Source organism: Monodelphis domestica, chromosome 5 (genome assembly GCF_027887165.1).
Source record: "Monodelphis domestica isolate mMonDom1 chromosome 5, mMonDom1.pri, whole genome shotgun sequence".
Taxonomy (NCBI): Eukaryota; Metazoa; Chordata; class Mammalia; order Didelphimorphia; family Didelphidae; genus Monodelphis; species Monodelphis domestica.
Genome location: NC_077231.1, coordinates 35,215,383 through 35,229,365, shown reverse-complemented (window position 1 = coordinate 35,229,365; position 13,983 = coordinate 35,215,383). Strand labels below are relative to the sequence as shown.

Genomic DNA, 13,983 nt, shown 5'->3' with positions numbered 1-13,983 from the left:
TGTTCTGCCTCCTTCTTGGCTTCCATATAGCAACAAGCACATGGCCTTTTCTTTGTTTTTTAAACCTTATCTTCTATCCTAAAATCAATATTAAGTATCAATTCCAAGACAGAAGAGCAGTAAGGGCTAGGCAATTGGGGTTAAGTGACTTGCCCAGGGTCACACAGCTAGAAAGTGTCTGGGGACAGAAGCACATGGTTTTTTCTTTTTCTTTCTTTTTTTTTAAACCCTTACCTTCCACCTTGGAATCAATACTATGTATTGGTTCCAAGGCAGAAGAGTGGTCAGGGCTAGGCAATGGGGGTCAAGTGACTTGCCCAGGGTCACACAGCTGAGAAGTGTCTGAGGTCAGATTTGAACCTAGGGGCCTGGCTCTCAATCCACTGAGCTACCCAGCTGACCCCCACATGGCTTTTTCTGCCTGTTTTGTGTATGCTTTCCCAATATTAGGGAAATGAATATATCATACTTAATGTGTATAGGAGTAAGAGTGACCGTATAAGTTCTTAAGAGTGTGACGGTCCTGGTAGACCTGTGTAGATGAAGAAAGCAACCACACTACCAGGAGAGGGGGCCATATCTGGACCATTTTACTAGCTGGGTTGATCAGATTGAGATTTAAGGTAAAATGTAAAATGACTGGTTAGCTATATCTTGATGGGATTAACTACCAGCCTCTGAATGGATTTTAGTGGCCCCACTCCTAGAACCAGTTGTAAAATATTTGCTACTCCATCTCTGAAACCCACCTAAATACATGGATAATGGACATCCTTTTATTTGCCTCCTTACGGGTGGGGTTGAAGGAAGAGAATTTGGGATGCAAACTTTAAAAAAATGAACTTGGAACTCAAAATTTTTTAAATGACTGTTGAAAAAGGAGAGAAATTATCTAAACATAAATATAATGGGCATTATATTATTTGCCCCCTTAATTGATGCCGGAGAGAGAATTTGGAATGCAAAATACAAAAAGAATGTTGAGAGAGAGAGAAACCCACCCAGCCACATCTATAATGGGGTATCATATTGCTTGCCTTCTCGGTGGATTGGACTGGAGGGAGGAGGTCGGCGAATATGGAATGAAAAATACAAAAAAAAAATTTTTTTGAGAGAGAAAAAAACCCCATTTAAACATATATGTAATGGGTATTGTTTGCCCTCCCAAGAGAGAGAAACTCCCCTAAGCCAAAGTTCTTTGAGTTGGATGGGCGGGGGGACTAGCTTCTAAAAGGGTCCTGAGTGCAAAAAGTTCGAGACTGCTTGGATTCGATGGTCCATTCATCATTCCTGGACCCATTCACGTAAAGTAGCAGTCAGAAGTTGACAGCCTTCTAATGAATGCCAGAGAGACTGTAAGTCCCGGATAGGCCAGCATGGGGCGCTGCGCTCTCTCTTTGGCTCTCCTAGCTCCAGGTCATGCCTGAACTCGCTCGCTCGCTCTCTCTTTCTCTCTCTCTCTGTCTCTGTCTCTCGCTCTCTCTCTCTAGCTCACTCTCTCCCTCCCTTTCCCTGCCTCTCACTCTCTAGCTCACTCTCTCCCTCCCTCTCCCTCCTCTCTAGCTCACTCTCTCCCTTCACCCCTCCCTTCGCCGTCGTCACCGCGCCGGGTCACGTGACTTTCGGCTCATGGCGGCCGCGATCGGAGGCTGGCTCGGGATACTCTAGCCCGGGTTGTGGTCTGGTGCGTCCCTCCTCGGCCGCCCCTTCTCTGTCCTGTCGCAGCCGAGTCGGCGGAGCGGGGATGGCGGAGCGAGGCCTGGAGCCGTCGGCTGCCGTGGTGGCGGCCTTACCGGCCGAGGTGCGGGCGCAGCTGGCCGAACTGGAGCTGGAGCTCTCGGAGGGTGAGGAGTAGGGGCCAGGGGCATAGAAGGAGGGATCCGGGGAGGGCGGGCTGTGGAGGAGAAGGAGTCACTGCCCGTCTCGGGCCCCCGTTGGAGCCAGCGTGTTGGCTACCCTACCCTGGAGGGCTTCCTCCCAGGGGATGGGTGTCTGTCGCGGTTTCATTGTCTCCCCGAAGGGGCAGCGGCCGCCGAAGGAGGAGGAGGACAAGGAGGACGAGGGCGGCGAGGGGGAGGCTTCCTTCGGGCCCCGGCTTCCCCTTTTCTGCCCCCACCTCCGGCTTGAGACAAAGCTGCTGCCCTCCCCGCCCCCTCCCCTAGGGCTGATGTGGCTAGGGCCGCTGGCCGTTTTCCCTGGACTGCTAGGAGCGACCGCCCTCCTTCAGTCCCCGCTCTGAAATAGAATAAAGAGCGAACCCCAACAACCCAAGCGCAGCTTGCACTGGCGTCCCTCCTTCCCCTGTCCTCTGGGTGCCTTCCAGAGTCCTGTCCGTCTGTTCTTCCGGTGACAGCGCGGAGGGAGTTCCCTCCCTCTAACGCCCCTATTTTCCGGGGTCCCCTCAGGTGCGTGCCTGGCTGTAAGGGAGGGATTCCCCATCTCCAGGCTCCACTCCCTTTGCGCCCGAGCCGCCGCTGGGGATCCTCAGCTTGTCACCCTCCTTCCTTGGCCCCCTGAAAGAGCAGAGAAGAAGCCTGGGGTCTAATTTGAGAGACGGGGAGACTGCGAAGATCACCCCCCTGTTAGCACAAAAATAAGTGCCTCGGACACAATGAGAGAAGAACACTGTACGGGTTGTGTGTGTGTTGTGTGCGTGTGAGGAGGCTTGTGGTACAGTTGGGATCCATTCCCTTGTAAAGTTCCTGTTTGTATCGGAAGCTCTCTCTCCGGGGACAAAACTAGCATTTTTTTCCTTTGTTGTACACATCATTGCTTCAGTAGTGTCTTAGGATCAGGGTGTTCTCATCTGGTTCCCTTGTAATGGATGGGCCTCTAGAATTTTAGCTTTCTGGAACGAAATACTGCCTAATTGGAATTAATGAAGGTGGCACATTCCCAAGAGAAGAGTCCAGCTTTTGATTACTTTTGAAAGAACTGTATATAAAATGGAAAAAAGTAGGAGAAGGCATATTAGCTTAGAGAAGGCCATTTAAGCACCGGAAAACCAGCCGAAAACAGCTCTTCTCCTCTAGTCTATCTAGAAGAAAAATCTCCCATTGGGATTTGTGAAGCCCTGGGAAAAAGTATGACATCTGAGCGTATTGAACAAAGTAAATCCAACAAAACATTTGCTAAGTACCTCCTCTCTGGATTTGCCCAGTGCTTGGAGAGAGTCACAAAGTACCTTCCCCTGTTGGTTATTTCCAGTTTATCTATATCTATATATATCTCATTTGGAGATAGTTGTCAGCATGTGGTTTTCCCCCAGGAGATTGTGAACTCCTCAAGTCCAGGAACTTTTTTCTTTTTCCATTTCTTTGTGTCTACAGCACTTAACATAGTGCCTGGCATACAGTAGGTATTTAATAAATGCTTCTTGATTAAAGGCCTAGAGACGAAGTTTGGTCAGTTAGTTTTGAAATTATTCTTCTACTTGTTTCACTGAAATTAATGGTGTAGTTCTATGGAACATTTATGTTTGGGGATGCCTTTATGTACTTTTCCATGTGAACACTGAATTGCAGAAGTTAATGGCCAATGATAATTTCTTAGACATAAATGTTCTCTTGAAAATTTTCTCAAAACCAGGGTTTGTGTGGCTATCCATACAGCATATGGAAACATCTCATTTTCCCCACATAATTTTGTTGTGAAACCAAATGATATTTCAGTACTTCATTAGTTTCATCACTGACATGAGCTGTTAAGATTGAAACTTTACTCCAATCAAAGTGGGTGTTTTCATGGTTCCCAGTTATTGAATAATTTGATTGCTCTTAGTTTCCTTTCTGGTGATCCTCCCTCTCCAAATTTATCAAGATTGGTCCTCAGACTATCAATAAACAGACCTTCTGTAGACCCTTAAAATCTTTCCATTCTGGTAAGATCTGCTAGAGCTTTGTGCTGTTCCCATATAATCTTGGACATGTGCAATTTTCACTTTATAGTGAAGCATAGAAGTAGAGTTTGGGGACTTCAGTAATAGCTGATTTCAAGTTTGACTTTGAAATTGACTTCATTTATATAGCATCTTAAAAATAGAATTTGAGTTCAAGAAAAATTTAGAGATTATTTGTTCTGGTCCCCTTAGTTTACAAATAAGGAAGAGAAGTGATTGAGTAGTTTTGATCATTTGCACCAGATATTTGTGTTAATGTTTTTGTACCAAGGAAGGGAAATTCAGGGTTCTTTTTGTTGTATATCCACTTTATGCTCAATCTAGTTCTCTGATTACTGTTTACATTGTGTTTCTTGTGATTATTTTGAATAACTTCTTCGAAAACTCACAGCTGATTAGCTCATCCTTTTTCAAAAAGTGTGAATAGCTTAACAAACTGTGAATTCTCAGATGAAAGTATTTTTAATGACTTTAGTTGCACAGTTTGCTTTCTTAAGGTATCTTATGGGGTAGGAAATGGTTAATGGTGATTTTTTTTGTTGTTGCCATTTTGATCTTTTTCTTAGCTTATTTCTAGTGAGTAGAGATTGTTTCATTCTTTGTGTTTGTATTCTTTATAGTATAGTGTCTGACTCAGGGTGGGCTCTTAATAAATAGTTGCTTATTTATTGATTATGCCTTAAGTAACATGATGCCATAGTTATGCCAAATAGTGTATTTTATGGCCATAGGGAACTATTTCAGAGATAAAATTCTATATTTTTTACATATGTCAGTGTCAATCATAATTCCGAGTTGAAGAAAATACATTGTGGAAATGTTATGATTAAAAGAACTCATCTCTAGTTTATCTTGCTTAAAATACCAATCATAGTTAGTATTGGGGATGGGAGATATTTCTAAGAAACATGAATTGTTTTTTAAAAAAACCCAACTAAATGCCTACATGATAACATTTCTTGTTATTTTCATCATATTTTGGAAGGACCACTTTTATTCTAGTAAAGTTTCCTCTAATCTGTTTTTCCAAATTTCTTATGTTGATGTAATGATCAGAGGAGGCTAGTTTCTGAAGTGGGTAGAATGTGGACCTGAGGTCAGGAAGATTTGTATTCAAGCCTGCTTCAGACACTTAGTAGCTGTGTGACTCTGGGCAAGTCACTCAGTCATTTCTTGCCTCTGTTTCCTCAACTGTAAAATGAGGATAATAACACTACCTCTCTGCCAAGGGTAGTTAATGAAGATCAAATGAGGTAATCATTCTAAAGCACTGAGCACAGTGCCTGGCATGTAGTAGGCACTACAGAAATGCTTATTACCTTCCCTTTCTTCCCAGTCAGGCTTCTTTGACATAGTACACCACTATCTCCTTTTATAGGTACCCTTGATTTCTCATTATATCCCATTTAGATTATTTGGATGACCTAATTTGTTTTCCTCCCTAAAGTCTCTTCCTCCATCCCAACCACACAGTGACAAAGTGACTTTCTAAAGTAAAGGTCTTTAAAAAGAAACAAACAAACAAATAAATAAATAAATAAAGTAAGGGTCTGACCATGTCTCTGCTACATAGTAAATTCCAGTGACTCCCTGTTATATCCAGGATGGAGTATAAATTGCTTTGTTTGGCATTAAAACTCTTCAAAATCCTGGTCCAGTTCCACCTTTTCAACTGTACTACCTAACACAGTACTTCCCTCCATGTATTCTGGTCTTTATACACCTCGCTTTTTACTCACTGGTTGTGTTCTGTGCCTGGGATGTATTCCCTCCCCAACTTCTCTTTGCCTCCAAGGACTCATTGTATCCTTTAATACTCTGTTGCCTTCTGTGGAGCCTTTCCTGAGGCACCTGGCTGCCCTCCCCCATAAAAATAACTTTGGGTTTATTTTTGTAGATATTAACTTCTGTTCACAAATGTTGTTTCCCTGATTTATGCCTCCTGAGGACAGGAGAGGTCTCCTTTTTTCTTACTTAAACTCCAGGACCTAGTGCAGTGCCTGCAGTATAGTAGATCTTTAACTAAATGCTACTTGATTAATTAATTGTATCCTTTTTTAGGATCTGCTGAAGCATGTCTTGATTTCATGTAGAATGGTGTATGCCATGACAATTTTCTGTAACAGATTTTTAACTTAGACTTTAACCATTGCTTAAGTAAACAGAATGGTTAAGTATCAAGCATATGTCTCATTATTTGCTGCAGAGTGTGTAATCTAGTCATATATTTAGTTTGTTTTAGACAGTTGACTGACTGGGTTTGGTGGGAGAAGTCTGATTGTTGCTTTTGTATCCAAAGCCAAGGCTGCCATTGTAAAGGCTGAGAGCGAAGAAATAGTCTGATTGAGCTTTTCTTAGATGAAAGATAACAGAAAACAGATATGAGATGAATACAAATGTTGTCTTTGGAAATGAGTTTAGAAATGTGACATTGTTCGCTGGTTGTTTTTGGCTCACCGTGATGCCCCTGTGGCATGAACTTTGGTTTGGTTTGAGGTCTCTGACTTTATGTGGTTGTTGTCTCTGCCTTGTCCCATTTTCTCCCTCTAGAGTAGTTGTATTCACATTATGTACTAGTGATAAAAGTTGTTTGGATTTATATCTGCTGTCATCTCTTGTTTTAAAACTCTTTGGAATTATGACCCAGATTGCAGGTTTACTAATTAATTAATCTATTTATTCATTCATTCATTCATTCATTTATTTATTTATTTTGAGTAAGGGAACTTAGTTTTGACTCCAAGGCCTGCTGAGTATCTTTTTTTAACTATAAGGAAGGACTTTCCAAACATTTGCTGACTGCACCTGAGAAGAGCTTCCTTTTATTTTCTAGTAAAGATAGGAACATGATCAATCTACATGTTTCCCACTCTCTGAAAAGCCCGGGTAACTGTAAAGTCTCAATTTAAGAAATAGGTGAATGAAACAATAATTTGAGAAAATAATTAGATACTGATGAATCTATGATCTCCTCGATGTGGATCCTTTCCATTTCTGCCTTTTCAGTCTGTGACATTCATGGCTATGCCTCTCATATTCGTCCAGAGAGGATTTTCTAAGTGCTTTAGAGACTTTCCTCTGGGTCTCTTTAATGTTATGCTAGTATCCACAAAATACTTTGGATGTTAATCTTTTCTTTCTTGCTCTTGTTACATAAGTTCAACTCCCTTTTCCAATCAGATATACCCTTGAGATGTATTATTATTTTGTTGTTCTTTAGTCATTTTTCAGGCCTGTCCGACTTTGTGTTACTTGTGGTTTTGAATTTTCTGTGATTGTGTGTTCTATGATACTGGAATAGGAGGATGTGTTTATGATATTTAAGGTATATTTTAGATGTTTAAAAGATTTGCTTTGGAAGCAGGCAGGAACCAGTATCTTGAGATCTTTGAATAGAATCTGCTAAGTATATAGGGTGTCTACCTAATTACTGGAGGTTTTCCTTATAATAATAATTGACATTTGCATAGTACTTAAAACTTTTTGAAGCACTGTACATGTATTATGTCATTTGGATTTCACTGCACTCTTGTGGTATAGATTCTATAGACTTGCCCCCATTTTACAGATGAAGGGAGGCAGCAGTGAAATGACTATTCTTCAAAGTATCAAAGCTCAGTCTTCAGAATTCAGAAGTCTAATACTGGCCAAACTGCTTCACAAAAATAACTTACTCTCTGTCTTTTTATATTATGTCAATAGCAGTGTGAGACTTGGACTTTTGTATGTTTTCTCTGACTTTCTTACTGGCTCACCTCCTTTTCCAACTGTACATCTCCTGAATATATTCTTTTCTTCTCCTTTCATGCAAGTTATTGTAGGGAATTTTCTGCAGCCTATTTATGGCTTCTGACATGTGACGTAAGACAGGTGGTGTTTTACTCATTGAAGAATTAAGAACATTGAGGTAGGAAGTATGTTGAAAAGCAGAGTCAGATTCCCTGGTTTCTTTTACAATATTCTATAATTATGATGAGGGTGATTCTTTGTGTTCTTTAGATTTGGAAAGATCTAAATTATACCAGTCTGTCTTCAATAGAATCTGAGCCATCCTTTTTAAGAGGGAAACCTTTAATGAAGGGTTGAGTTAGGCTTCCTTTGGGAAGATTCTGTCACTATCTTGAGGTTTAGAGGAAAACTATAGAATTATATTCATTTTTAATTGATAGATATGGAACTCTAGGGTGAGGAAGATTAAATTCATTAATTAAAATCAACCCAGTCTGTATAGTAATAAAAGTAAAGAGGACAGGTGTGTTGTAAGATTGGTTTGGATGGAATCAGACCATACGGGGAAACTTTTTTAAAGTTGAAAATGCCATATAGCCCTGTCAAGCTATTGGATATATCCTCATTATGTACCTGTAGCTGTGGGAAGAGTAACTGATAGTTCTGTGGGCTGATTAGTGGGTTGACTGTATTATGACATTTTCTTAGAACTGGAAAATCTTTTTTTAAAGAAAAGTTTTCCCCCTTACTATTTTTTCCTTGAACTTGTCTTACTGTAATCAGTGGTAGGCATTATGATGCATAAACTAGCTATGTAAAATACAGAACATGTACATTCTTGTACATTGCTGTGGGTGTGCCCTTAAAAGCTTTTTTCCCTGAATATAGGTGAAATGCTGTGTGGGTTCATTATTTCCATGGCGCGCGTGCGTGCATGTGTGCGTGTGTGTGTGTGTGTGTGTGTGTGTGTGTGTGTGTGTGTGTGTGTGTGTGTTTTAAATTTAAGGCCTCATTTCATCTTCAATGATTCCTACTGGTATTTAGCAACCGTGATCCTCTTCCCATTTACACACTACAGAACATTAGTAAATCTGAATGCAGTTGCATGTGGTCTACAGCAGGAAAGTGAACCTGAATAAATTCTTCCTGATGTCCAGACCTTCCTGAGTCTATAGATATAGGATGAAGGTCTGGCTAAGTCTTGCCACTTTGGGCCAGGAATAGTTGGATTCAGTTTATGAAGATAATGAGGAATATAAGCCAATAGACCTAGAGCATACCAGGAAGTACACAACTCCTATAATGGACAAAAAAGCCCATAGATAACAACTGGTCGGGTGATTAAGATGACATAACCCTTACAGAAAGACACTCTCTTGTTCTCTTCTTCTAGGTCAAACATGGTATGCAGCCACATCCTCCCTTTCCCCTTTACACTGTATTCTGTATCGTTTTAAGTCACAGCTCAGGGGTTAGGTAGAGGGAGCCCATTGCATGGCCAGTGCCTCCTTAATGGTCCAGTTCGAGGAAGGCCAATTAAAGGAAAGTCTAAGCTGATAAGGAAAGGGAGACCATCTGGTTTATGGGATGGTGCTGGAGAGTGGTTTTCATCAGTTCTGAAGAAGCCATCATGACTTCTGCTGTAGTAAGGTAAAAAATAGTGGGCTAATAGGGCTTACCCATGAGAACATAGGATGTCATCGAACACAGAAACATAAGATGGTGTTTCCAAATGGGTATCATCCCCTTCAAATGAGCCACTTAGGCTATGCTGCAGTTTGTTAAAAGATTTTTTTAAGTTCTCTTGGAATTATCTTAATAATCTTCATGGCCCTTGTGAATATTTCATTGTGCCAAATCTTTTTCCTTTGAAGGCAGATTTAATTTTTTTGGAAATAGCTGAAAGTCATTCAGAGTCAAATTTGGTAAGACAAGATGATAAATTTGGGTAATACTGATTTTTCCTCAAAATAAAGCATGACTAAAAAAAGAAGACTGAATATCTTTTATGACTCATATACTAACTCCCAAATTAGTTGCAAAGGAGGAGTTCCAGAAATGTTCTGAATTTTGGAAGCTCATTAGACAAATGTTCAGCTTCCCACAATAATTATTTTGAGGTGTAATGTTGACTTGGGCATATTTTAATTCTCAATACTTTACAGAAATAGCTAGTCAAATATTTCCTTGAAATATCTGGAAGAATTTGGAAATGTTCAGAAGTGGATAAAGGGGAGATTAGCTGAAATGGTTCAGTGGATAGAGAGCTAGACCTGGAGACTGAAGGTGTTGGATCCAAACCTGGTCTCAGGAACCTCCTAGCTGTGTGTCCCTGGGCAAGTCACATTTCCTAGCCCAGTAATGTCAAATCTGTGGCACAGGTGCCAAAGATAGCATGCAGAGTGCTCTCTGTGGGCACAGGGCCACCCCCTCAACCCCCCCCTCCCCAGTTTGTTACTAGAAAGGCAGACAGCTGCTCCCTCTGACATTTTTTTTATATCTCCTGTCCCTCTGCCCAGCAGCCCAATGGGAGTCCACAGGGGATAAGGTGTGTGGCTCTCCTGAGCTGGAGGGGAAAGAAGAGCTCAGGCCACTCCTCTCCTCCTCTTCACCTGAACTGAGGACATTCCTCACTTCGCCCACCCACCTCTCCACCCAGCAGCCCACTGGGAGCACTTTCTCTGCTGCCCAGCACTCTGTCTCCGAGAGAGGGGGAAGCACATGACTCCAAGGGAGTGGGGGAGGCGGCACTTTGTCTCTAAAAGATTCGCCATCACTGACCTAGCCCTTACTGCTCTTCTCTGCCTTGGAACCAGTACTTAATATGAAAGGTAAGAGTTAAAAAAAAAATTAGCTGTTTACAGGGGTTGAAGATATACCCATCCCTTTGCTTCCCAGTTGTATTTCTTCATCAGTTGGAGGCTGAAACCATTGACCAAAAGTAGTAATCAGTCTTTGAATCTTATGTGGATTTTAATTACCTTGGCTTTTCTTGTGTCTTATTAACATAATTAACCCATAAAAGGGTCACAAACTAGAATGCCTCCAGGCTTATCCTGGCCTGTAAACCTGCAATGCAAACCTGACAGAACCCCCAATAAGTTTTCAAGCAGTCAACATTTTTAAGCACATATGTTGTGGTGGGCACTGTGCTATGCACTTGGGATACAGAAAATAGCAAAAGATGGATCCTGCCTTTAAGGAGCTTACAGTCTAATGGGGGAGCCACCATGGAAACAGATAAACATGAAGCAAACTAGACAGGATAAATAGGAAGCAATTAACATCAGGCACTAGGATTAAGAGGGGTTGGGGGTCAGTCAGCTGGGTGGTCCAGTGGATAGAGCACCAAGCCTGGAATCAGGAGGACTTTAGACACTGCCTCCCTTTGTGACTGAAAAAGTTTCCATTGCCTAACCCTTACTGCTCTTCTGTGGGGGTTATCCTTGGTGTAATAGATAGAAGGTACAAGTTTTTGTCAAATAACCAGAAGGCCAGGGTCAGTGGACCTTAAGGGATATATTGGGGAGTAAAGTGTGAGAAGACTAGAAAGGTAGGAGGGGGCCTTTGGATTTGCTCCTGGAGGTCATAGGAAACCATTGGAGTTTAGTGACATGATCAGACCCCCCTTTTAGGAAAATCACTTTAGTAGCTGAATAGAGGATTGAGGCAAGCAGACCCACCTGCCATGCTTACTAATGCTGTTTGTTTTGTCACTGAGTCATGGTCTGGTTCTTTTTCTTTTTTCTTTTGTCTAAATGGTAGCTGAAGAATTTTTATTTTATCTTAGAGGTAACAGAGCACCAATAAAAAGTTCTCAGGACTCAGTCAAAATTGAAACTCTTTCACAAGTGATATATTGTTATAATGGTAAAAAATGAGACCGTACCCCCACCAATTTAATCATATCCTATAAGCATGGCTTTAGTTTTCATATAGGGTACATATGTATATGTGCGTACAGATATAAACACATACAGTGCATATATGTGCATGTGTACTTACACTGACATACATAGACATCTGGCCCTGTGGGTTTCAACGGTCTGGAGCCCAGAACTGGAATAGAAGTTTCTTTACCAGTGCAGATCAGCAGCTCATCTACATTTTAGACGAAGAAGTCATGGTCTGTTTCTTTTCTGACAATGTGCACATAATGAAGGAGTTGGTACAAATACTCATCCTCTTTGATAGTTGAGGAAGCCGAAGCACCAACATGCAAATTACCTACCGTCCTATGGTTAGCAAATGTTTTGGCAGGGAGATGGGATATGAGGCCAGGTCTTTTGATAGTCTTTCTGCTCCACCATGCCATCTTTCCTCTCATTATAAACTCTGTGGGTGATTGGGACTTGTATTTGCAAAGAAATTAGCATGAGGCCCAACACATATTAGGTGCTCTTTAAATAACTCAAATAAGGATCAGTTAGGACTTTCATTTATAATAACATTGATTAGAAAAAAAACTTATAAAAATATTGGAGGAAACGAGTCATTAGTGACCTCATCGGTTATTGTTGTTGCTTATGTTTTCTTTCTTCCTTTCTTTTTCTTTCTCTTTTTCTCTCTCTCTCTTTCTTTTTCTCTTTCTCTTTTTCTCTTTCTCTTTCTCTCTTCCTTCGTTCCTTCCTTCGTTCCTTCGTTCCTTCCTTCCTTCCTTCCTTCCTTCCTTCCTTCCTTCCTTCCTTCCTTCCTTCCTTCCTTCCTTCCTTCCTTCCTTCCTTCCATCCATCTGTCTTAGAATCAATACCTTGTATTATTGGTTCTAAGGCAGAAGAGCAGTAAAGGCTAGGCAATGGGGGTCAAGTGACTTGCTCAGGGTCACACAGCTAAGAAGTTTCTGAGGTCAGAATTGAACCCAAGACCTCCCATCTCTGTCCCTGGCTCTTTTTCCACTGAGCTACCCAGCTGCCCCCTGCTTATATTTCTTGATGGAAGTTAGAAAGATCCAAGCTCTGCATAGCTTTTGTTACTTCCCCCCATCCCTTCAATTAATTAATAATCCTATCTTTAGGAAGTACATAATTGAAAATGAACTAGTCCTTGCTTTCAAGAAGGTGGCAAGGTGGTACAGTGGATAGAGCACCAAACCTGGGGTTAAAAGCAGACTTCATATTTGATCTCAAACACTTATTCTCTTTTAGGAACCTGGGTAAGTCACTTCACTTGATCTCTAAAATGGGGATAGCACCTATTTCTGAGGGTTGTTTTGAGGATCAATAAGACAATAATCATAAAACACTTTAGCACAGTCAGTTCCCCATCTGTTTGCACTGTTTACATTCAGAAAAGTTGCCATAAACTCTGAATTAGCAAACACCGAACCATTGCTTCTAGGGTAAATACAGTCTCTGGTCCCCCCATTTGTTTTAGTACTTTCCTGAGCAGCCATACACATGGATGAATTTCCTCCTTTTTCTGGGTGTTCATTAAAGTTGAACTCATTATAACTCATGCCTGAATGATCCTTATCTAACCCATGTGCTTTCCCTCTGAGGCACACTGCACAGCCTTCTTGTGCTTAGGAATAGTAGATGACACTTCAGCACCATGCTTGGGCCATTTTTAACAGTGAAATCACCAACAAAAAGCACAGAAATGCACAAAATGTGGCACTAAATAGTCTCTCCAAAGGATGCACGTTTACAGTTTACAGTCGGAGAGCTGAGGGGAAGGCAGAACCTTGACCTGTTTGACCTCAGCCAGGAATATGGAATCAGGTGACTCCAATTTTTCAACATATGTCCACAAATGATCTCCAGAGTGCCACGAGTATTGACTGTGGACATACATTTGAGGAAGTAGATGGATTTGAAAATGCAGAATATTGAAGATTGACAACCAAGGTTGTTTTTTTAAAGGTTATTATTGCAAGGTGCTTACATTCTTTAAGTGGAGATGATGATGAGTGTAGATGTGTGTTTATATATGTGTCTATAGATAGATAGATAATAAAAATAAGATTTGAGAGGGGACACTAGCAGCCGGGAGAAGGTGCAGATTAGAAAGAAATTCATATACACTGTAGCGTTTGAGCTGTATTTTGAGATAAATCAGGGATTGTAAACTGGGGGTAAGGAGGAGGGTGTATGTTCCAGGGCATAGGAGGCCACCAGTGAAGAGGCTCAGAGATAGGAGATGGGGCATTATTTAAGAGGAACAGGAAGAAGGCCATTTTGACTGGACTGAAAAATGTATGAAACATTGTAGCATAAAATGAGGTTGGAAGTGGAAGTTGGAACCAGGCTGTGAATGGCCTTAAATGCTATACAAAGTAGTTGGCATTTTATCAGAGAGGTTCCTGGGAGCCATTCGTGTTTATTGATCAGGACTTGATTAAACCTTTGTTTAAGGAC

The 13,983-nt window shown here is 41.3% G+C and overlaps 1 protein-coding gene across 2 annotated transcripts in view; it reads left to right on the top strand.

Moving 5' to 3' along the window:
• Positions 1-1,440: 1,440 nt before the first annotated feature.
• The window catches only part of DIP2B (disco interacting protein 2 homolog B), a 209,332-nt gene continuing 196,789 nt past the window's right edge, over positions 1,441-13,983 (top strand). The window contains exon 1 of one of the 2 annotated variants that reach the window (XM_056798247.1): positions 1,441-1,844. In XM_056798247.1, the coding sequence (XP_056654225.1) occupies positions 1,745-1,844 (100 nt within the window). In that variant the 5' untranslated portion in view covers positions 1,441-1,744. The remainder of the gene's footprint in view (positions 1,845-13,983) is intronic. The other variant, XM_056798246.1, reaches the window with a different exon arrangement.